This window comes from Netta rufina (assembly GCF_964035555.1).
Source record: "Netta rufina genome assembly, chromosome: 5".
Classification (NCBI taxonomy): domain Eukaryota; kingdom Metazoa; phylum Chordata; class Aves; order Anseriformes; family Anatidae; genus Netta; species Netta rufina.
In genome coordinates, this window is record NC_140128.1 from 9,571,511 (window position 1) to 9,595,694 (window position 24,184).

At 38.2% G+C, this 24,184-nt stretch overlaps 1 protein-coding gene across 1 annotated transcript in view; it reads right to left on the minus strand.

Moving 5' to 3' along the window:
* ANO3 (anoctamin 3) overlaps positions 1-21,941 on the minus strand; it is a gene marked incomplete at its 5' end in the record, with an annotated part of 201,747 nt that extends 179,806 nt beyond the window's left edge. Inside the window, one exon of the mRNA XM_084288567.1 lies at positions 21,788-21,941. Within this exon, the coding sequence (XP_084144693.1) occupies positions 21,788-21,941 (154 nt within the window). The remainder of the gene's footprint in view (positions 1-21,787) is intronic.
* Positions 21,942-24,184: the final 2,243 nt, after the last annotated feature.

The following is a 24,184-nucleotide window of genomic DNA, read 5'->3' on the forward strand; positions in this document are numbered from 1 at the left end:
AAACATCTAAATATCTACGAACATCTAATATTCCTAGGGCATGTAAATGTAAATGTGTTAGCCTGCATTTTTACCCTTCAGGAAACTGTGCTTTCAGGTTAAACAAACTAGTTTTCCAGTTCATGGAGTAGAGAACTAAGATGTCTTTAAACAAAGACTAGGACATTAGTAAAAAAATCAGACCAATCCACTTTAATCTAAAAAGATGTAAAGAACAATAATTTTAATTAAATCCTTCTGGCATCTAACCCATTGTGTAACAGGAATGAACACAAACATTAGATTTGAAATTCTGGAAACAAGATGGCTAAGCTTTTCCCAAAAATATGGGACCATCCCTAAAGCAAGCTTTTAGTACAAGACAGATTATTACTCAATAAGTAGTAGAGTTTAGCAGTCAAACTACCCAGACTGTTTAGGAAGCACTTATCTTAAAGAGAAGACAGGGAGGAGGAAGGAGTTAATCCCTCAAGAAGAAATCCCATCTGGCAACTTCTGGGAGAACAGATCATTGTGAGATCTATTTCCCCAAGGTCTTGCTGTTTTGTCACAAATGCTGTAAACAATATATATCTTATGAAAATGGGGTTTTGATTAAAAACAAACAAAACAACCAACCAAACCCAAACAACAACAGAAACAACACAAACCCCTTCCCCTCTTCCAGACTGCTGCGTGCTACAAAATAAATTTTTAGCACGTAAAATGAAACATTGCATGTCCTGCAAGCAACCTTTTAGAGGGCAAAACCCAGTTGTTTTAGTTGCTTTCTCTATCCTTTCTAGACTAGGAATTGAACAAGGAAGTAATACTTGTCAATGTCATTTTGGTTGCATATGCCTGTCTTCTATGTAGCTTCCACATGGCAAAGGTCTGAGGCTATTTCTCTCCAAGCAAATCAGTTGTGGGAACAAGCATGCAATTGCCTTTGCCCTTATACTGTTAGCAATGTGGAATGTAATAAATTATTACAATTTTTATTACAACAAACAGTTTCTGGCACACCGAGCAGCCAACATGGTGCTCCCAAACAATGCCCTTGTACAATCCAGAAGTTAACATGGTTCAGTGGTTACCAATTATTAATTTCAATGGGACCATGCCACTGGCTTTTTCCTGAGTTCGTCCCTCAGCACTATTCCAGGAGATGCCTTATCCTCCACAAGGACCCCCATAGGCTCAAGACAGAACCAGACACAGTCCTGGTATCATCCTCATTATATTCTTGAAAGTTATAGACAAATCCTCGTTGTTTTCCTCTTGCTCTAGGACAAGAACATGGACTGCCAATAATGAGTGCAGAATCAGGACTTCTCTTGAGAAACTTGGGATAGAGAAGGCACACAGGAAGGGGTGTCTACCTTGTAGCTTATGGCCAGTGAGGCAAATGGCTTCGTGTTGACAATATGTCCACTTACTGCAAAAAGAAATGGATCAACTTTAAAAGACCAAAGCAGGTAAAAGCTTTAACTCCAACTCTGTGACCAGGACATGCCTAGGCTGATGACTGGCATACCCTAGGGACAGGGGATGCTGGAGGTGCAGGACTTGGCCTCGCTGGACCCACTCCAATGGCAAAGCTCACCTGCCTGCTTACAAAGGTAGAACATATGCAGTAGACAGAGATAATGTGTACATCATTGACTTGTCTATTCAGTGTTTCCTGTGCCTTGAACGACCACCAAAAACTGACTCACTGAGATGTTGCTGTAAGGTTATCATCCTTGTAACCAAACCTCCAAGACCCAGAGTGGAAGCAAGGGCCAGCCACTGCACTAATGGCAGTGCAAGCAAGCTTCATCTGTTTCAGGGAAACCTTTTCCTCTCTGCTATTGCTGTGAATATATAGGTTCAATGTATGTAATCTGGCTATAGCAAAATTTCATGTCTAACCTACAAATACAATCAGAGCTGTAAGGGCTGCTAGCTGAGGGAACAGTAGTTGACGTAACCAATTTACTTACAAGAGCATGAAAAAGGAGGCACAAAAGGGGTGCAGACCTCACTAAGGTGAGCTCTCTCTCCTACCACTCCTTTATGCAGACTGGGCCAGTCCAAGAACCACATGCCTTTAACTGGGTGGCCGGTACAGACCACTTGTAACTAAGTAATGTGTTTGACAGCTTTAGCAACCTGTAATACTTGCCATTTCCTGCAGCCCTACTGAGCTCTGGGGACTAATAAGAACTAGGGATATCTGCATTGCAGGGACAGGCTCACCAAAAGCAGTGCTCTGGTTCCAAAAGGCAGCGCTGTCTCCACAGTGAGTGTCTCCACACAAAGATCCTCCTCCCACACCAAAACACATCATGTGCACAGTGCTGCCTGATCTCACCACTGGGTATTTCTATCCCAAGACTCCAGACCTCCTTGAGCTCTTGGTCAAAGGCAAGAGTGGGATGAGGACTGTTGGCTCTGCTCCGCACAGGCTGATATTTTGAGCTTACATATGTGGATCTGAACAGTGCTAATTGCCCCTCTTCCCTGTGGAGAAGAGATGGGCTCCTGGTACTGGCATGGCCCAGCCTGCAAGCTGGTAAACAAACTGGTAAACTGCAACCCTTCCTGTCTTGAAAATGCATAAAGGCGTTCTGGCATGAACCCATAACAGACAGCATGGTATGGCCTTCAGGGACCCCAGGTATCATGAGATAGTCTAGTAAAAGCAGTGATTACATTGGGAGGACTGAGTGCTCAGACCGCTGATCTAAGGAGGAAGGCCATGGGGGCCTGTTTCGGCATACAGGCATTCATGACGACCCACGACATACCACGAGATATTCCTGTGTTATGTGCATGCCACGGAATTAATGTTACTACTCAATAGGAGATCCCTCTTTTCTTTCTTTTTTAAGCACCTAACACCTTACAAACACACATCAACCAATCTCTACCAGTTAGACTTCACTCTGGAGAAAACGTCTCATACATTTCATTTACGACTAGAGGAATAGGCTGAGGTTCTTGACAAAAAAAAAATCAACAATAATTTTTCTTTAAATTAATTCTACATCTAGCTTTATCTTCTTTTTGTTTTGTTGTTTTCTTTATTCAGTGGTTATTATACCTGGACTTACTACTAGTCCTCCCCAAACTGCTACCTGTCAAAGCAAAAAACAGCAGATATTTTAAAAATCTAAAAGAAACAATATTTTTCCTGACCAGTTCAAGATTATGCAGGTTATTTCACAAATGCATTTGAAAAATCATGGAGTCATGAATAATGTGCAGATAGAGATGTTACTTCCCCTAGAGAATATAATTTGAATTGGCCCCCAGGCCATATTGGTACTATTGTTTGGTTTTACTTTTAACACCTCTGTATAATAGTATCTGAAAATTGATAACAAAGGATGAAGAGTAAAAAAAATTATATTTTTTAAATTGATAATAATTTTTATAATAGATCGAATGGTCTTCATTCGATCAGAGGTATCTCTGCAAAGCATACCTCTACATTTTTTTTCATTCTCTAGTAAAGGACAAAAAAGCGAAGGTATTAAAACCTGGAACAACCCTCTGTATGAAGTCATAAAGAACCAACATTTCACAGTTCTATTATCCAGAATTCTGAAAATTAATTGATTTTCATATCTCCACATCCTCATTTTAGCAATAGAGAATCTTATTCCAATTTACAGATGTGAAGATAAGTAATCGAAGCTGAATATCTTTCTCAGACTCCCATACAGTACGACAAATATTTAAGATTAAAGTCAGGAGAAAAAGCCGAGACCTAATTTTGCACAGTTGAAAAGGACTATTTTTACTTATAATTTATTTCATCTCACTGGAAGTTGTAGACATTGTTCCTATCCATGTAACAATGCCAGTTCTCTGTCATGGATGCCTTGTTGCTTGCTAATTTAGACATTTTAAAGCTGAAAATATTTGATTGGTGCATATTTCTCAAGAAGTCAAACACCCAAACTATGCAAGCTCAAACAAAAGCAGATGTTGTTTTGTTTTCAGGGAGAACAGTAAAAGCTCTTGACTAGAAGCATGATGAACATTCACTTTACCTCCAACAACTGCAGAACAGTTGCATTTTGAATATGTAATAAATTTTTAGCAATTATAATTGAGGCTAAAAGTTAAAATCTACTTTAAACTTCTACGTTGTAGATCATGATGATTAAGTAACTTCAAACCAAATACATCAATAGACTTAATTTCTATTAACTATACAATTATTATTATATGCAACATCAGAGACTTAGAATTGGTCCAAAAAGATATTTTGCTGAAACAAAATATCCTTGGAAGTCCAAGTTCCTTTTCATTCTTCATTTTAAAGACAGCGTGTTGAACAACTGCACCAGTTCTCTCTTTCAAGTCCTCTTTAAGATGAGTGAGAACCATAACACAGGAACATGAACTGAATGGCACATGAACCGTGAGGACAGGAGTATTATTAATAGGAGAAAATACTAAAAATCTTGCTTTAATTTGCTACCCTCCATTCGGTGGAGGCAGTTTCCTCAGGTTTCTTAGACTACTCTTAGGCTAAGGGTAAGGCAGGGAAATAACACTTCTCACTGTTAGACTTCTTGGCTTGGACATTGCCTACCTAGCTAGTCCAAACATGGCCTGTTGGAAAATGTTATTCGTACTGCAAATAAACTGAATATGCAACTTGCTGTTCAAAAGTTTTAAGAGAGAAAAGATTGAACTTTTTTTTTTCTTGTCACAAGACCCTTTTACAGAAAAAAATAAATATGAATCAACAGTACTACTAACACAGAAATAAGAACAGGCAAAGCACATTTTACCCAGTACTTATTGATCGGTATTGTCATATTTCAAGGTACAAATCTTCCATCACGTTAATGAAGAAAAAAATGTGAGTCAAAGAGGTTATTGATATAGGAATACAGAGGATGAGAAGAAATTAGCCACGAACCTCAGCCTGCATTAATCATTTTTATGTTTTACAGAAGGATTGCATGATAAGAACAGAGGATGAATGTCTCAGAAGAACCATATTAGCACAGCCATTTTTAGTAACGCAAATCAAAGAGGACTTCCAGCATCAAAAATAAATAAGCAATATATTTCATTAGCTAAGTGACACAATGCTTATTTCTTTTTAATGACTGATTCCAGAGTCTACCAGTCATTGATATACGTGTAAGACTCGTTTCTTTACTGAAACTGTGGGTTCATGTTTCCAGTGTCATGTTTCCAGATGTGCTTCCATCACCATCAACAGTAGCTTCATAACTGCTTTCTGTCATTTGTCCTAACCAGTTCACATTGAGCTACCAAGTTCAGCCACGGGAAAACTCCGCATTTTAACTTCCTATATTTACTACAGTTTGACACAAAAAAAGTTAGCTTTTAATCAAAGTCAAAATATCAAAACTACAGATGACCTCTATAACTTTTCTCTATAGTGCAACAATAACAGCACTATTACCAAGTTAAGAAAATAGTGGAAACTTTATAACCTCCGTATCAATCACTGGTGCGTTAGTACAAATTATTGCCAGTAGTAGAAATTATACAAACTATACTGGTTCTGTATGCCATCCTGAACACCATCAATTATTCTGTGTATGACTTTTAGAAATAAATATATTCAGAAATAAAATCATACCAAATAACATGCACTGAGAACACAACTTGTCCTTTGTCAATGAGTACAAACCCAAGAAACAAGCCTTGAAGACAAGCGATGTAAGTATTTCAGATGGTGACACGGGATTGTGAAGAGTGCAGTCCTCCCTCCTGTTACACACGCAGAAACAGTAAGAAGCTTAGTTTATCCATAGCCCAGAAGCGGCATGAAAGAAACCAAATAGAAAATGATGAAAAGTAAACAAGCAAATGAAAACTTATGGTCCAGTTGTTTCCTTGACTAAGTCTATGCATTGCCTCCCGGTTTGTGTAGATGTCCTATTTGAATGCTGTATGAAATGTAGTCATTGTGAAAAAAATAAAAATGCGATAACTATTCCTTAAAAGATAGACAGGTTTCAAATACATGTTTGTAACAAGTATAGGTAGAGAGAAGAAGTAGTAGTAGTATGATCATAGGTAGAGAGATGAAGTAGTAGTAGTATGATCATTATTTTGGCACTTCCCATTTCGTGAGCTCTGTAGAAATACCTATATGTAAGGCAGTTAGCACAATTGCCATTTACAGCGTCACATCTACTAATGATTTCTTAGATTTATGAGATTATAGAAATAACAATACCACCAGAGCAGCCTTGTTTCAGTGCATTCTGTCAAGGGAAATTTGCGTCATACTGAGCCCTAGTCATTTCAGAATACAGTTGCACAAGTCATTCACTTTTCAAATGTTTTTCAGCTAAGCTAGCCCCTTACCATGTTGGCAGCTTATACATATTGCACATCATTCTGCAGTGTTCTTCAAATGCAAAGTTTGTTATAACAAGGCCTTCTAATGTCATAGTTCTCCACGTACATTGTGTCAATAACTACTCTACATGTCATGTGAAAAGTATCTTTCATACGTGAATGATTCAAAAATTACCTTTTAATACTGCTTAATTTGTTGATATTCTGACATCAACAGCCAAGCCTGAGGATTTCCCTTACAAATATTAACTTATGCCCAAGCTAAATACATATATTAGTCAGAAGCAGTAAAGATGAAGAAATATCTTGTCACTTCTTATTCACTAGTTACGTTCTTTACCACATCCAGTTTCTGCAGCAAATGCCATCAGAGTGAATGATGCGGAGCAGAATGCCCTTTGTTTTGCTGCACAGCTGACTTTCTCTGTTCTTTCAGAGATTTTCTAACTATTGCAGCAGTATAGCATAGCTCCCATCTCTTCAGAATCCCAATACTGGGAAACATTCCTCATTAACACAGATGCAGAAGCCCCAAACCCAAGGCCTCTCTTACTGTGGAAGTGTTACTGTATCTGATAGTTTGAGATAAGTTCCAAAATGCAGTGAGTACAAAGAAATGATTTATATCAAGGTTTCTTAATTAAATAAAATCTTAAGTTGTAGGTTCAATCTTCAAGAGGCTGTTAAAATCACTAAAACACGCCATTGTCTTCAAAGGTATTTCACAAATCTTTGTTCCATGTCTAGGCTAAAATTGCAAAGGCATTTATAATAATGAAAAAAGTGTCAAGAATGACAAAGACTCAATTAACATGCATTGCTGGTGGAAGTTGCCCTTGGCCATTTTTATCAAGTTATCTTCCCCCCAAATCTATAAACTTTTTTCTTACTTTCTTTTTTTTTTTTTTAAACGTACTTAAAAAAAGAAAAGCTTTAGTCAGGAAACATCCATATTCTGCCATTGAAGAACATGATGCTCACTATTAGTTTTCACAGAACAAAACTTTCACAAAAAGCTGTCAAACTATGGATGACCAAGCTTACAACTCTCTACTGCATCGTGTGGTACTTAATTTTAACCACACCTCAAAACGCTGATATCAGATTTTAGCCTATATGTAAGTTGCAAGAGCATGGCCAAGTTAAAACTCATTATCTGAACTTCTTGTTGATTTAAACTCTTATTTAAAGACACTGTTGTGATAATTTATTTTGCAACTCCTTGTAAAATTTGACTTTTTGTTTTTAAGATTTAAATTTTCAGGAAGGAATAACAAATGAATGTACGTGAATTTCATGATGTATAGTTCTAGTATATTGATGCAATGAAGCTATAAGTTGCTGGAGACATTTAAGCATTAACTGACATTCAAACCAATCAGAATTTTAACTTGCATCATATCCTCGTGTTATGCTGCCAACACTTAAGAAAGCAGGCTTTCTCAAACAAGCAGCCTCAGAGTCAGTGCTGGTGTGTGCCAGCACAGAGGGTGAAAACAAAGAACTTGGTACAGTCAGGCTGTTCAGTATCCTTTTCACAGAAAATTTTAGATACATGACACTGCAGAAGAGAAGTACAAACAGCTTTAGACAGTGCTGGATTAGCACTTTAGACAGTGGTGGTCACCACTGGGGTCCCTCAAGGCTCCATTTTAGGGCCGGTACTTTTCAATATTTTTATAAACGATCTGGATGTAGGAATAGAAGGTATTTTGAGCAAGTTTGCTGATGACACCAAACTTGGAGGAGTTGTGGACTCAAATGAGGGCGTAAAGGCCTTGCAGAGGGATCTGGATAGGTTGGAGAGCTGGGCGATCACCAACCGCATGAAGTTCAATAAGAGCAAGTGCCGGGTCCTGCACCTGGGATGGGGAAACCCTGGCTGCACGTACAGACTGGGCGATGAGACGCTGGAGAGCAGCCTAGAACAGAGGGATCTGGGGGTCGTGGTAGACAGCAAGTTGAATATGAGCCAGCAGTGTGCCCTGGCAGCCAGGAGGGCCAACCGTGTCCTGGGGTGCATCAAGCACGGCATCGCTAGTAGGTCAAGGGAGGTGATTGTCCCGCTCTACTCTGCGCTGGTGCGGCCTCACCTCGAGTACTGTGTGCAGTTTTGGGCACCACAGTATAAAAAGGACATGAAATTGTTGGAGAGTGTCCAGAGGAGGGCTACGAAGATGGTGAAAGGCCTTGAGGGGAAGACGTATGAAGAACGGCTGAGGTCACTGGGCCTGTTCAGCCTGGAGAAGAGGAGGCTGAGGGGAGACCTCATCACAGTCTACAACTTCCTCGTAAGGGGGTGTCGAGAGGCAGGAGACCTTTTCTCCATTAACACCAGTGACAGGACCCGCGGGAACGGGGTTAAGCTGAGGCAGGGGAAATTTAGGCTTGACGTCAGGAGGGGGTTCTTCACAGAGAGGGTGGTTGCACACTGGAACAGGCTCCCCAGGGAAGTGGTCACTGCACCGAGCCTGTCTGAATTTAAGAAGAGATTGGACTGTGCACTTAGTCACATGGTCTGAACTTTTGGGTAGACCAGTGCGGTGTCAAGAGTTGGACTTGATGATCCTTAAGGGTCCCTTCCAACTCAGGATATTCTATGATTCTATGATTCTATGGATACTAAACCATAGTGTAAGCAATATACTACCACAATATGCTTGCATAGCAGCAGTTTCAGGAGTTCAGTTTTCTCCCATGAGATGGAAATAAGTCCCTATTGATAACAAAAAGAGTTGTTTGCATTGCTCTTTGGTCCTTCTCGTGTTTTTGTAAGGTTATAAAGTAAGTCAAAACATAATTCATATTGTAACAGTAAGAGGAAAATAATGAGATAAGAGTGAAACTCCACCTAGGGAACAAAATCATCATCTTGACTCTAAACACTCAAAACCTTGATTGATATAAATAGCTTTTCCAAAATGCATTTAAGAAAGCGCTGTGCAGTAGCTTTTGTTTACATCTGATAATCTTCAGAGTGAGGAACGAATACTTTTGGAGTTGATTTGGACACTGGGTTGCTTGTTACAGTAAAGTTGTTGGCTGTTTATAGTTGGATTTGTATTGAAAAAGCACTATTAGATGACAAGTTCTACCAAAATTTGTAGCCTCATATTAGGTTCATGTCAATTATTTCAAGTTTTTAAACACCGTCAGGATTGTTTCTTTATCTCCCCTTTCCATTTTTTAATATTGCTTCTGCAGTCAATGGAATCTTCAGGTCTGGGTTGTACTCAGGTAGTCTGACAGCAAGTAGCCATCATAAAAAAAAAATCACAATGGTTTACTACTCTAAGCTGGTGCTGCAGGACAAGCCTGCAGAAGCCTGCTAAATAACTATCGAGATAGTGTGTTCTTTCAGTGTAAAGAACATATTTAGGGCTTTTTCCTACTAAAGAAAAAGAGATAAATGAGAAAACGTTTGCCCTGCTTCCCTGTGCAGTGGCAGAGAGGAGTTTCATTGCATCATTAAACTTGTGGCATTATCATCAGAACTATTTTTGAAGGACAGTTTGAACAAAGCTCACATGCCAACTTGGAACGTGTAGTAGCTTCACGTTTCTAACATTCATCTGTTTTTTTATGCCTTATTTTTAAGTATCTTTTCAAAAGGCGAAAGGAAACGTTCACACACGGCTACATATGACTTGCTGTTACCAATCCAAAGCCTCAATTGCACCCACACCGTGGTTTCATGCTCACATTGCATGTGCTGCAAAGAACAAAGGAGCGCTGACAGTGCCAAGTGGTCGCCTTCCCAATCTGTTCTCCAAGAAGTCAACGTATGTATATATGCACTGTGAGTTGTTCCAGGTTTTAACATCTCAATTTACCACATAAAATTCTTCAGAAAGCACATTGTCACAAGCTTGGCACATCTAAGAGATTCCTTGGTTCACTCCCTTATCTTTTCAGGAGGAAAGGCTATAACCATTTTTTTCACTCTAGGCTGTTAGTTACAAAATCATTTTTGCAAAGCTGTCTGTAAGCATTCCTCCCTCCAGAGAAATCAATTTGCATTTCTAAAATAAAAAAAAAAGAAAAGGAAAAAATCTCTTTGAAACTCACTTCATCTCCTCCTTCACAAATAGCTAAAGTTGCTGTATGATTATTATTACTACTCAAAACAGAAAGATAGGTGCTTCAAGTATAGGAGTATCAGTAAATGACTACTTTCTTACATCAGAACTATTTCCTTATGAAGATTAAACTGCAATTTTCTTTCTTTACTTCCCTAACTCACTTCTCAGAAGTGTTTCACTTGATTGTTCAGATGATTTTCTGCTCACAGTTCAACTTCCCTGTGGTAATATCCTACAGGATTAAAAGTGTTTTTTTGTTTTTTTTTTTTTTTTTTTTTTTTTTTAAATGTCTGCATGGTGAGTTTGGGGTAGATCCCTCATCTGAAGCAAACAGGTGTAACTCGGTGAACCAATAGTGAACTCGGCCTTGCATTAGCAGGAAGCCTTGTTCTTCTTTATTGTGTGTATTTTTGAATTGGAAAGATCAGCCTATAACCTAGAAATAAAAATGCCTAACTCCAGTAGTGGTCTTCTCTTTGTCCTTATCAGAGTATACCCTGATTCCACATGTATATTTGACATTGTGAGAAGGGGTCACAGATACCTTCAAACAGTTTTTGCTGCCTAGAGGCAGAAAATGTTGTTATAGGGACATTTTATTCTTGAAGATCATCCAGTAAGCATTATATAGCACACCAAATTCATAATATAATTTGGGAACAGCTGAAAATACATCTATGTAGATGTATGTATATTAAAACCCACAAGCAGCTCTATAGAACTTAGATCTCCCAGCTGTTTAATGGGCTTAGGCAAATGAATCAGGACCTGTATCCCAAAAATGCTAAGGGGTCCTAATTCTGTGTAAAATCAGAAGGAACTTCAATGTTTATTTTATTTTTTGATTTGAGGCTCCTCAATCTCTTCACACCTCAATTTTCCAGAAATTGCCTAACAGCAATTTCCTTATCACTGAAGACATTTAAAGTTATATAGATGGCATACATCACACCAGATCTTGCATAGTTTTGTCAGCTGCACCCAAAAAAGTCTAAAAATATCAATTTCAAACTCTTTTCTTTATTCCCTCTTTTCCCTTCTCCCCCCCCCAAAAAAAATATTACATGTACAGCTTTCTAGACCTAAAAAAGGAGAGAATAAATTTACTCTTTTTTACTCAGAAATAATAGCAGTAAAATTGTGCTATTGGCACCAGAAGAGAAAGGGAAAGTAACATTAATTCAACGTATGTTAAAGTATTAAAAGAGTGGTTAAAAAAATAAGGTACAGTTAGACAACTGGTTTCAAGAAATGGACTGAATACCAATGTTTAAAGCCTACATGTATGATATACTCAGATAAGTTGTCATGTGAGAGATGTAAAGGAATGAGCAAGAAAACAAATGTTAAAAATAAATCCAGACATGCCATGTGAAATGAAAAGTCATAAGTGAGATGAAACCAAATGAAATTTGATGGACGGATGACTAGTTATGCAAAGGTCAAGAAAAAACCTTAGGAATTTAGTAAGAGAGGAAGACTGTTTCATGTGCTGTATATTCAATTGATCAGAAGACAGAACAGAGAATTGATCAGACAGTCAGAGAACATTCTCTGACCCTGAACAAAGAGAAAGAGAAACAGACCAGCTGAAAATTAGAAACATGATTTACATAAAAGAGTCAAAATCAGTTTGGAGGCTTTTCAGCGTACATCATAAGAGGATCTTTTTTTTTTTTTTTTTTTTTAAGTAGGTCTTCCCCTGCCCCCAGCCCATTTAAGCACACTTTATCCCAGTTCTGAACTAGCTAAAATCAGTGATTTGGAAACTTCAGTCTCAAGTGACAAAAACTGTGCACGTGTGAGGCTGACGACTGATTTTCTCAAGCTGGGTGCCATACCTCCTGCAGGATTTCATCACTGTTCGTTCTGATCATGGGGTAGGATATCCTTGAGGAGGTTCTGGAAACATGGCCAACAGGATGCGTTCCTATTCTCCTTTCCTTTGTAAGGGGAGATACTGTTCCACACCAGAAACAGGATACCAAGTGAGGTGGACTTTTGACGTAAGTAGGGGAATTCCTTTAAATCCTATCAAGGACAGAAAAGCATAACAATTCCCCCCAGAGATCCCAAGTCATCTTTACTTTGCTTTCCTGGCAAAACAAAGAAAATCAGAAGGAAAACGTGTGGAAAGGTTTCCTAAAAATAAAAGTAATACTTAGCAAGTTTAGGTCCACTGTAACTGATAACACAAACAGAAATAACAGAATGTGGGAAGAAATACAATGTATTTAAGCCTACATGAATCTGAGGCTGACAGAACATCTATCAATGGGACACCTGTCTGTATGCTTTTCAGTGCCCCTCTATTTCCTTCTTGACGTTAATGAACAAGCCAGAAATACATCCTGTGTGAGAAGTGTCTACTAATGACAAAACCGCTTCTCCAGAAATAAGGAAAATAATATAAAAATGTTACATCATTTAGTTAAATTCAGAGGACAAAGCCAAGTTCCTCTCAAGCAAAAAAAAAAAAAAAAAAAAAGTCAGCATTTGGAATAAACTTCATTCAACTTAATTTTTAGGATCCTTGACTTCTGAAGATTTATGGTCTTGTTGGGTTTTGATAAACAAACCAGAAGGGCATTAATTTTACACACACTCAGTTCCTTAATCCTGAGTAACTCAATCTTTTGTCTTTCTTTTTGACAGAAAGAAAGAAAATATCTGCGCTACCCAGAATATACTTGCTATTTTTACTACTGTTTATTTCTGAAATAATATTAAGTTTTGTCAATAGAAATAAGCAGCAACCATCAGAGACTCATAGCAGGCATTCCACAGGGCCACACTGACCAGCCAACACAAACGTTATAGCAAAACTAGGTTCTCTCTTTCAATAGCTCTTTGTTTTCTCAAACACAACTTCCAGAGTCTGTGCATTTTTTTGAAGACAGTCATTTAAAAAAACACAGATGAATATAATTACATTCTTGATTGACTTACATCAGGAATTCTCTCCAAAAATAAAAGTGACAATCCAATATCAAAATGCCATTGAACAAAAAGTCATTTTAGCTTGGCAGGGCCTCCAGGCTGAGGGCCTCTATTCATTAAGTTTTGTCTCTCTTAAGCTGTGCAAATAGAGCTTGTCTTAGCAGGGAACCTTAGAAAAAAGCCACACATACCTTGTATATCTCACCCCTTAGCAAAATAGTATCTGACAACAGGAATCTTGAGCATAAATCTGTGACACAGCAGCACAGGACTTTGATGGTGGTTCACTTAAATAATTCATCTGACTCCTTGTTCAGGTTCAGCAGCATGATGTTGGAGTGAAGGAGAGATGGAGTAAACAAATATCCCCCGCAAGAGCATTTTCCTTTAATATTTTATAGTCTTGCAGAAATGAAAACTTTTGAATGGGAAGAGGTGGGAACAGCTTTGGAATGTCAACATCAAAATGTCTGGAACATAGAAGGCAAAGATATACTAAGATGAAATGAGAAAAAGCTTGCAGAATAGGCTCTAAGTTATTTTAACGACTTCAGGGAATTCCACTCTTTAGTCATCTATCAATGCCTAGGTAAGGAAAGAAGAAATTTGTTTTAACCTCTTATTCACAGTCCCAATGCTACGCCCTGTATGGTAGCTGTCAGCAACCTTCGTAACCATAATGACTGAAAGACTGGCTTGAGCTGTTATTCCTTATTCTAGACAGAAAAGGAGGGAGAAAAAAATAATTAAGGAAAAAGATAATTAAAGCAACTACCAGAAAACCAAACAACAAACAAATACACACTGATAAAGATGAGAATTTACTTTCTAAAAACTATAAGAAAATTCTTCGTTTCTAATCATGCAAGAAAAATGGTACTATAGGAAGTAGATTGCACTTCAGTGCTTTGGTAAGACCAATCTAGTACGTTTCAATGGACATCATAATGTTCCTTGGAAGCAAGTTAACTAAGCATTGTTTAACTACTTTTCATTTTAATAACATCCTGACAGAAATGTTAATAGCTAACTACAATATCAGTTTCCATAGAACACACAGCATTACAGAGCAAGATAGAAGTAAAAGAATAGATAAATAAGGTCTTTTATTATTTAAAAGACTTACAATGCATAATCTAATTTAGGATGCTGTTTTTTTTGTTGTTGCAAAGAAGTACAAGCTCTTTAATTTTAATATTGAACAGGATGTATGTATTTTAGAAATAGTCACCTTAAGCATTCAGTCAAAGAGTTAAAACAGACACTTGACATTGATCATCCTCACAAACTGTACACAGTTCAAGAGATCTGGCATAATTGCACTGGCTCAAGATGCCTGTATTTGGATCTAAGTAACATGCCTCAGCACATCTCGTAGGAGTCAAAGCATAGATATGATGGAGACCTAAATGCTTAATAATACCTTTGCATGTACAAATGCTTAATTCCTAAAAATACCATCTCAATTTATTATTTTACCAGCTAAACAGAACATTTTAGGATTGAGACTAATAGGCAGCCAAATTCTTTCTCACCATGTGCTCTTGGAAAAACACACTTGTCTCTTCCAGCACCACTCAAAGCTCTTTCTATTTATAACATTCATCTGCCTGCACAGATAACTCTCTCTCTGTGTCCCATGATGTCCCTTCTAAATATTACTAAACATGTTTTTTCAGGAAGTTTATTTTTTTAAAAAGAATCAGATTAACTGAGGACATAGTATATAAAGAAATATTAAGGTCTAGAGGAACATGAAACTGGTAGAGTGTCTGTATATTCATGGTGGTGTAACAGAACCCCAAGTTGTTTTTTTTTTCTCTATTAAGATAAAAGAAACTGAAACTGATTCTAAGCAATAGCTGATAGATTATGTACTGACATCATTTGTTTCCTCATTGCATGCTGTCTAGGCAGAGCTGTCAAGCTTTACAGTAAGGCTTCAAATATCAAATACAAATGTATTCTACCTTGCCTGAAGAGCATTACTCAATCATAGAATAGCCTGGGTTGAAAAGGACCTTAAAGATCATCTAGTTTCAAACCCCCTGCTCTGGGCAAGGTTGCCAAACACTATAGCAGGCTGCCCAAAGCCACATCCAACCTGGCCCTTGAATGCCTCCAGGGATGGGACATCTGCAGCCTCCCTGGGCAACCTGTTTTGGTGCCTCACCACCCTCAGAGTGAAAAACTTGCTACTAATCTCTAATCTAGGTTAGAATTTACCAAACATGTTTGATACGTTAATAACTTACCAAAGTTATTAATACATTTACTCTGTTTATAATACTCACGAACTTCAGTCTTTTTTTTTTTTTTTTGGAAGTCAGTGCCACAAAACATCATTCTATTATAGTACCATAAAAAGATATATCCTTACCCTAAAATTTTTAAGGAGACCTTAAATACGACAGTGACATCCCCCATCTGTGCTGTCTTCTTGCGTCCTTATAGCATACTGGACATCCATTTGTCAATATAAACTCATTGTGTAAAGAATACAAGAAAGAAAAGCCACATAGCCTCACTTCTGCTAACAAGACACAGGTGTTTCATTACTGTAGTCAGCTTTTCCAGGCTTCAGACAGTGTGCTACAACAAGATTGCTCAGGCTTGATTCTAACTCTCATTTTTTTGACCTTGGTTATTGAGCCTATACTGATGTTTTGTAAATGTCGACTTCACCTTTCAAAAAATTCAAAGTTCCTGAAATACCTGTGAGTGCAACATTCTTTATGTAGACATATTTCGTCTATTGCTACTGAGGGAATTTGGGAAATAAAACCTGCGATTATAAATCATTAATGTATCTTTACTTAGAGTTAGTTAACCTACCCCACCCTTGAACCAAAAGTAAATAGCTCATTATAGGAAGGAAGAGCACAGAAAAGAAATGATGCCTCCGGGAAAAATTAAGTTTCTATATTCAGCTTAGTTTCCATTTATTGTAGCTATGTGAGGATCATGTCATGACCCCCAGGGGCAGAGGTGAATACCTCAGTACACGCAGCTTCTATACAATCTCTGAATTATTCATTAACCACAGGCTTATTTTATACATTATTAATCAACTTTTTGGTACAGCAGGCATGCCGAAATGAACTATTTTCCATGTGTACCTATAGTAAGGCTGAATAGTAAGACTGACTGTTGTCACTACTAAAGCCTTAGAGCATTCTATGCAATGTTCCAGCCTCCATAAATACATGAACAGAGGTGCTTTTTACCCCAGCTTCCCTTCTCCTGCAATCCCTACAAAAGATACATCCCTACACAAGATACCTGTTTTGTTTTCAAAGTGAGAACTTATTACTGAGCAATGACATGGACATAACATTTGTTTCCAAGATAAAGTTTGAATTCAATATAAGGGCGATTAAGGTTTGTAGCAATTCTGTTATCCATAAGTAATGAAATACATACTGCTGCATTGAGGGTAAGAGACTAATATCATTTCTGTTCTATTTCTGATGTCATTATGTTGCTTGACGTCTTTCAGCAAAGCAGTGGTTTGCTGTGACACAAACAGAAAGATGGTTTCAGAACACTGAACTTCAAAACAAGATCTCAGTTGCTTCTTGATATCAAGGAAAAAAAAATCACACTCCTTGACCTCTTATTGTGTAAGAAGAAATGTGAGAAAGTATGAAATAGCACCTAAGCTTTATGCAATCATTTGTTACAATTGTTGATTTTACAAATGCTTGCATAGTTTCAAAAAATTGGGTTAGTGGAAGTGTTTCAAACTCCGATTCTACAACAGGCTGCAGCTTCATCCAGAATTTATTTTAATATACAGACCTTCAATTGCACTGCAACTATTAGACATGGTTTTCCATGTCCGGTGTATTTTCACTTGTTTTTCCTGTGCAGTTCTACATCTGCAGGAAACTACACCTTACTTATGCAGTTCTCTGGACATTGCACTGTAAACAAAGCACTTCTAAGAATTTTAATAAAGGGAAGGAGAAAATTTGATTCAGAAACTAAAACTTGATAAACTGTAGAAATAGGAAATACTAATTTAGGAGGATTCTTCTGATGATCCAGAAAAGATAGAAACATTTTGTCAAGCATAGTTAAGCAGGAGTTACGTTCATATAGGGCTTTGCAATCAGAAGAAACTCATATATAACATGTAGGTTTTGGATTTTACACATGGTTGAACTACTAAATATTTCAATTTGTAAAAGGAAATGCTCCATTTAAAAGACAGGGATCTACCACTCTGGCTTCTACTTTCAGCTGATATCATAAATAATATGACTTTATTCTTATGAGGTGAGACTGCAATTTGTCCACTTTGAGCTCTTCTGAGGGAGTGGTATAGCAAGCCGTCTAGACAGGTTACTTAGAGGGCTGTTACGTGCAGGGATGATAAAGAGCACTCAGTTCAGTCTGCTGCTCCCTCCTATAACCATCTCAGAAATGAAAAGAGGGAGTGATAGCTGCAGGGGAGTTTGATCATTTACCACTGCTTTATTAACTCCCAAAGGCTAGTCAGTCTTCTAGCTTTGCTGAAATACACACAATTGTTACCATGTATGCACACCTATAACATTGATGGTCCTGGTTGCCCAACTGGTAACTACTGAAAGCATTTACTAATTTTTATCTTCTATACCCACTAACTCACATTTTCCTTGAGCACCCTATTAATCTGTTTGTTCCCAGCCTGGACGTTTCATTCCTTCTTAAGTTAATAGTTCTGACGGAAGTCAAAGAGTCCAAGGCATGTCATTTAGAACATTTCTCATTTCACAAGGGTCTGAGGGCTACATGTATACTCCATCCCCACTTGCGCTCATGTATTGATATTTAATAAAAATATTTATTCACGAGAAAGTTATACAAAAAACACATTCTGGCACATATTAGAAGATAAGTCAAGAAATGCGTGAGAATGTTTTTTGTCTTGCAGTCATAAAACAAAAACCAGTAGATAAGGCCATTATTGTAGGTTGCATGTTTCCAGTCACTTCCACAGTAGTGAAATGAAACAGAATAGCACCTATCAGTGATAAGGTTTAAGCCTGAACAAATATTTACAGTTGGAATAGAGGCTGGCTTTGCTTCTTGTGAGAACTCTGAACTGCAAATACAAAAGGTCTAGATCACAGAAATCTAGTTCTGCGTTTCTTTTGCTGAAATAACCTTCAGGTGCCCATTGGTCAAGACAAATTGCTCTATCTGCAACACAGGCCTTCACGTTATCTCATGTTATCATGTATTAAAAATAAAGTTGTTTGAAGTTTCTTTTTTTAATAAACCATTTACATTTTTAAAAAATCACTTTATTTTCTTAAGGATTGCTTGGTCTCTTTAAAAACCATCAGCTTCAACATTACCATGTGTTTACAGGATGTCTGCTTCATTCAAGCTTTCACTCAGAGTTCAGCTGACCTTAGTGCCATGGCAATCAGTTGACATTGGCCTTTCACTTGGTCACTAAGCATTTTGTTAAAGAAGGTCAGTTCAAAATTCTATCTTTTGAAACAGTCTTGATATTACACTATTAGTCATCACACCATCAAGATGGTCCATGTGGAAAAATCAGGACACACAGAGGTTGACAATACTGTCCCTCACATTCTAGGGTATTACTTTAGAATATATTGACATTATTGACATACTCGCAGATCCCAAATAAATGTGCCTCGGGATTGCTACCTGCATCAGTGATGAAGACAGTGATATACAGGAAGTTAACTTATACATATATATTTTATTTAAGAAGAGTTGCATAGGAAAACAATTGCACATTTATATCCCATTGATAAGGGTTTGGTTAAACCAGGAATAAAGAACAAAGTTAAGAAGTTTTTGTGTCCAGTAACTCTGAATAAACATCAGGTCTTCTAATGACAATTCCATTTCCTGTTTATAGAACATTATACTATTTCAGGATATTCATTTTTCTGCATTAGCACTGCTGAGTGCCATGTTTATAATTAAACAACTGGTACACTACAGGAGAAGGCTTTCTCTGAAGTGACCGTATTTCTATATTGAATTCTGTTTTGTACATGATAAGTCATGGCACAAGTGTGATAAATTACTTTTCAAGAACAACTCAATGCCTGTGAGCAGAAGAAAAATTTTCTAATGCTTCTTCTAGGTTTACACTGAGTTCTAATGTTTTATACTTTATGCTATCATTTGTTGGTGCTTGGTATGATTTTAGAACAGTTCTTTAAATCATTTTCAAAAATATTTAATTTCTTAAAAACCATCAAGACTAGGTGAAAGATTTGGAATCTTTAGAGAGTAGAATACTATGACACACAGGAGCCAGCACCAGAAAAACCAGGTGCAACACCCTGAGGTATGATGCATGTTGACATCTTGGAAGATTTCTTATCCTATTGTCACTGCCTGACAAAGATGTTTCTTGTTTCCATTGCTTAAAAGGTTTCATTTTGCCTATGAGGCAACACTGCTTAGAAACAGATGGTTCTTGAAGAAACCAGATTCGTTTTAATACAAGCAAAATCTTTTTTTTTTTTTTTTTTTTTTTTTTTTTTTTTTTTAATAGCTATAGGTGATCAAGAAGTTCCTTTTAGGAAATAACATGTGGAATCCAAATGAAAGTTGGCAACTTTCATTCAGATTTCTGCCAATCCAATGCAAGACTGAACTATGGATGACTTGCTTGCTTCAAACACTGGCAAAATATATCAAGGAAAAGCTCCAAAGAAAGAGAAACTGCATTAGCACTCCATTCCGTGGACCACAACCATTCATCCAAATCAGAAATATGAAGCATCAGCGTTTACCTCATTCTTCTCATGATACAAAAACAAAAAAAAGCCCCCTAACACATAGGAAATGCATTTATGCAAGATGATCCTATCATGCCAGCCCAAGTATACCATTTTCAACAAATAATTCCAATAAGTAATTCTTCAAAAAAGTATCTTATTTTGAGCATAAGACTCCCACAAGGTGGTTTTATTTTTTTCCCTCTCTCCTGCAAATGTGTTACCATCCCACTAAAAATACACTACTCAAGCTAAATATTCATTTTTGAATTGATTGACAAGATAGGCTAGAACAGATTACTTGGACTTTCTGGTAATATAGCAAAGCGCATCACCTACTGCAGGCACAAGTACCTTAATGACAGTCTGGGGTAGGAGAGGTAATTTTGAAGTTACACTGCAGGATCCCAGGGAACAGACAAATTCAATTCCTGAACTTGCAAAGACCTGTTTCCATAAAATCCCCAGATTCCACAAGCATTTCTACTATGAAAAAAACAACATAAGAAATATAGTCAAGTTGTAAAAAAAAAAAAAAATAAAACCGTTTCTAGTAAGGAAAGCACAATATATTTTTTCTTGCAAGAGAACAGATAGCATGGCATTTGTCCATTTTCAAGTGCAAGAACTGAATTTAAGGACCAGCTGTTACAGAAGTTCTTCAGAGTTGAAAATGTCAAAGTTATATCCATATTCACCTACTTGAGCTGAACGGAAGTTGCAGTCTTCCAGATCTTGCAGGTTATCCTGTTACAGGACAAGTGTCGTATATTCAGATATTGCCTATTTCTCTTGCTTACATTTTGTTCCAGTGATCATAAAAGCATGGAACTAAAAACCAGACTATTCCTCAGGAGCAGTGCATGTCCACATACATGTAGTCCACAAGATACTAGTCATTCTTACACAGGATTCCCTAAATGTATTTCCATTCAATGCTTTAGTAGGCATTAAAGACTTACGTGAGATTATATTGATCAACTGTGGTTCTGTTAGAAAAAAAAAAAAAAAAAAAAAAAGACAGCCACATTGTGTATGTTTTTGTAACTGAATTTTTAGAGAAACTCAAGTTTCAAGACACTTAGTTAATTGACATTTTTTTTTGGGGGGGGGGGGGGGGATTTGTTCTAGCTCTATCAGCTAGAGTAGCTATATATAGCTATTTTAACACCTGCCCCAAAATAAAAGCTATAGATGAATAACAATGGTCATGGAAGAGCCTTATAGCATGCACATTTCCAACTTCACAAGCCCTGATGTGATAAAGCCAGAGGAAAGCAGAAGAGGAGGCACAGCACAAGCACCAGAGGGCACACCTCAGGTACACACTGCACCAAGTGTAATGCCAGCCAGCACAGCTCCTCAGGCTGCTCTGATTTCCATTTAGATTAGAACCATGTTAGCATCCACATACAGATTGCCATCCAGGTAACACAAGGCAACAGCCTCTTGGGCTCTTCTAGCAGTACCTTGTATGCTGGAGTGCTCAGATGATGCTGAAAAGTGTTCGCTTGCATATGTGTTCCACCCTTTATCTTAAGTAAAAACAACTTCAGATTGCATACATGTGACAGCAAAGACTGCCGTGTTGCTCATCTGGTCTTATAGTTCACTCACATGTTACAGGAGTCAATGAACACAGAGCTGAGGAAACAGTTTATATAAAGGCAGGCTTACCAGCTGGTGCAGAACGCGAGCAGTGAAGTTGAAAACCACGATAATCGGCACATAAATCACTCAATTTGCCTTCCTTAAAGTCTGACTTGGAAGCCTCTTTGCTCTCAAATTCATCTGAAGAAAGTTTATCCAGTTCAATTAACACTTCTGACATTGTGAAACAGTCTCAGTGTAACTCAATAAAAACCGAAGTCAATAAAAGAACAAACCACCTTAACTTCAGCTTCTTTGCCTTCTGGGGAAAAAATAACTTCCTATCATAAAAATATTACCCCAAGCCGTAATAGTGCAAAATGCTTTCAACTTCCTTAATGACTGAGAAACTCCATTTCCATGAAGCTGTTCTTCCAGCTCTGCGGCATTTGCTAAATATTGCAGCTCTTCTTTAAGGTAGAAAAATGCTTCTTTAACAAGTTCTCTTCTCGGAGTGACAACAATATTATAGCATTCCTGCAGAGCTGGTACAAAAATAGAAAGGCTAAGTGGAGACATCTGTATCTCCGCTAAGTTCTGGACTAACTTTAAGAGTCTAATTCCCATTTTGTTACCCACTGGTCCGGCTGGGAGGGGCTAAGCAGTACCAATGAACTCAAGTGCATCCCGCACGCCAGCCTGGCAGCTGCACGGGGAAGCTGCTTCTTCGACAGCTCGGTTTCCTGGGTGAGCGCTCAGGTCTGTGTCCAGGATGCACGCAGCAAGACGTAGGCACACCACACACTCCATCAGTCCTTGAAAACAAGCAACGAACAGCTCTTGGTTCCTCTGCTCCATGTTTTTAAGGCTTGATTACACCAAGTTCCTTCTTAGGAAAACCACTAGTAGTAACGTTAAGCCAACCGGCTCAGCCCTGGAAGCTTTCTCTGCGCTTCTCCCCCAAGCTGCGATACCAATAAACCCCGGCAGAACTCCCGAGACCCGATCCGCTCCTCTCACCTCGTTCCAGCCTCTGCCCCGGCAGCTGGAGACGCCACTAAGCAGTGCCGAGGGAGGCACCCGCTGGTGGCAGGGGAAACTGCACGGCTCCAAGTTTCCCTGCAGGACGGCAGAGCTGCTACAGCAGGAGTCGTCATCCCTCCGAGTGTGCCACACGCGAGTTTGTGCTAGGGAAAAATCAAGCCTGACTAGAGAAAAGGCACCTACGGATGATGCATAAGGTATTAGTTGCCTATCACTTGCTTACCTTGTTTGCTAGCAGTAAATGCATAAACATCTATGTGGCCACACAGTTTGTAGGAAAAAGTCTCTTAAATGGTACCAAGGGGACAAATCCCAAATCTGTAAACTCAAGTTGATAGAGAGGAATTACCAGGGCAACCCCAGCTAATATGACCCTCGTTTCAAGCCAAACCTTTGGCAGTTACCTCTCCAATCCCCATGCTGACTGGGAGCAGGTAGAGCTCCCCTGTGCCTGCGTGGGAAACATATCCGTCAAGCAGCACCCAGCTGTCAGCCAAGGAAACCCCAAACATCACAGTGGGACACTTCTCCAACTTAAGGAAACTTGCAGAAGGAGATTGTCTAGGTGACTTACGGTCAAAGCAGGAAACCCAGGTGTGGAACAAGGCTATTGCTACTAAGAGAAACAGTCAAGTGGCACTGAAATTCAGAATTTCAGTCACAGGGGAGGCTTTCCAAGAGGCCAGAAATAATTTGAAGCAGTTCTTTCATTTCATTTCAATTAATGCACATCAGGAGTGGGGAAAAAAAGACAGCCTGGTCAAAGAATCACAGCACTTCCCCAAACTTTAGAAATGGTTATGTAACAGGGAAAACAAGCAAGCCAATGTTACATAGTTTGGAAGGCAATTCCAGCACAACTCATGCCAAGAAAGGCAAAAAAGCAGAACTGACATACAGCAGTGTTAATAGAACCTTATTTCAGTTTTTAATTACATCAAGTCTGGTTATACTGCTATTGATAGCTGAAGTAACACGATGGTATTCTAAAACCATCTTCCCCCAGTCGAAAATGCTGGCTGTTAGTGACACATTTTCCTGTGCTTAGCTGGGTATCTGTGATTTTTTCCAGCATATGCAAACAAATTGACTTCCTGTACAAGTCTGTATCTGATGCTTTAGGTTTCTCCAGAGACACTGAACTCAGTGTAGCTTACTGTAAAAATGAAGCATCTAATTATTATGTTACTGTTATGTTTTCTACATAGCTACCGTGTAACTCTGAATATGCAAATCACTTTAAGACATGTTAAATCTTTAGCAGTGTGACCATTTTTCATTTGTATATTTTTTTTCCTTTATGTTACGTGTTTATGTATATCATATGCTAACAGTAGGCAGTGCTTCTCATTTTTTCATCAATTTAGAGATTCCCCAAACTGGTTTACCATTTATGCATTACAGGGTGTGTGTAAAAACCCTGAAATACCAGTTAACTGT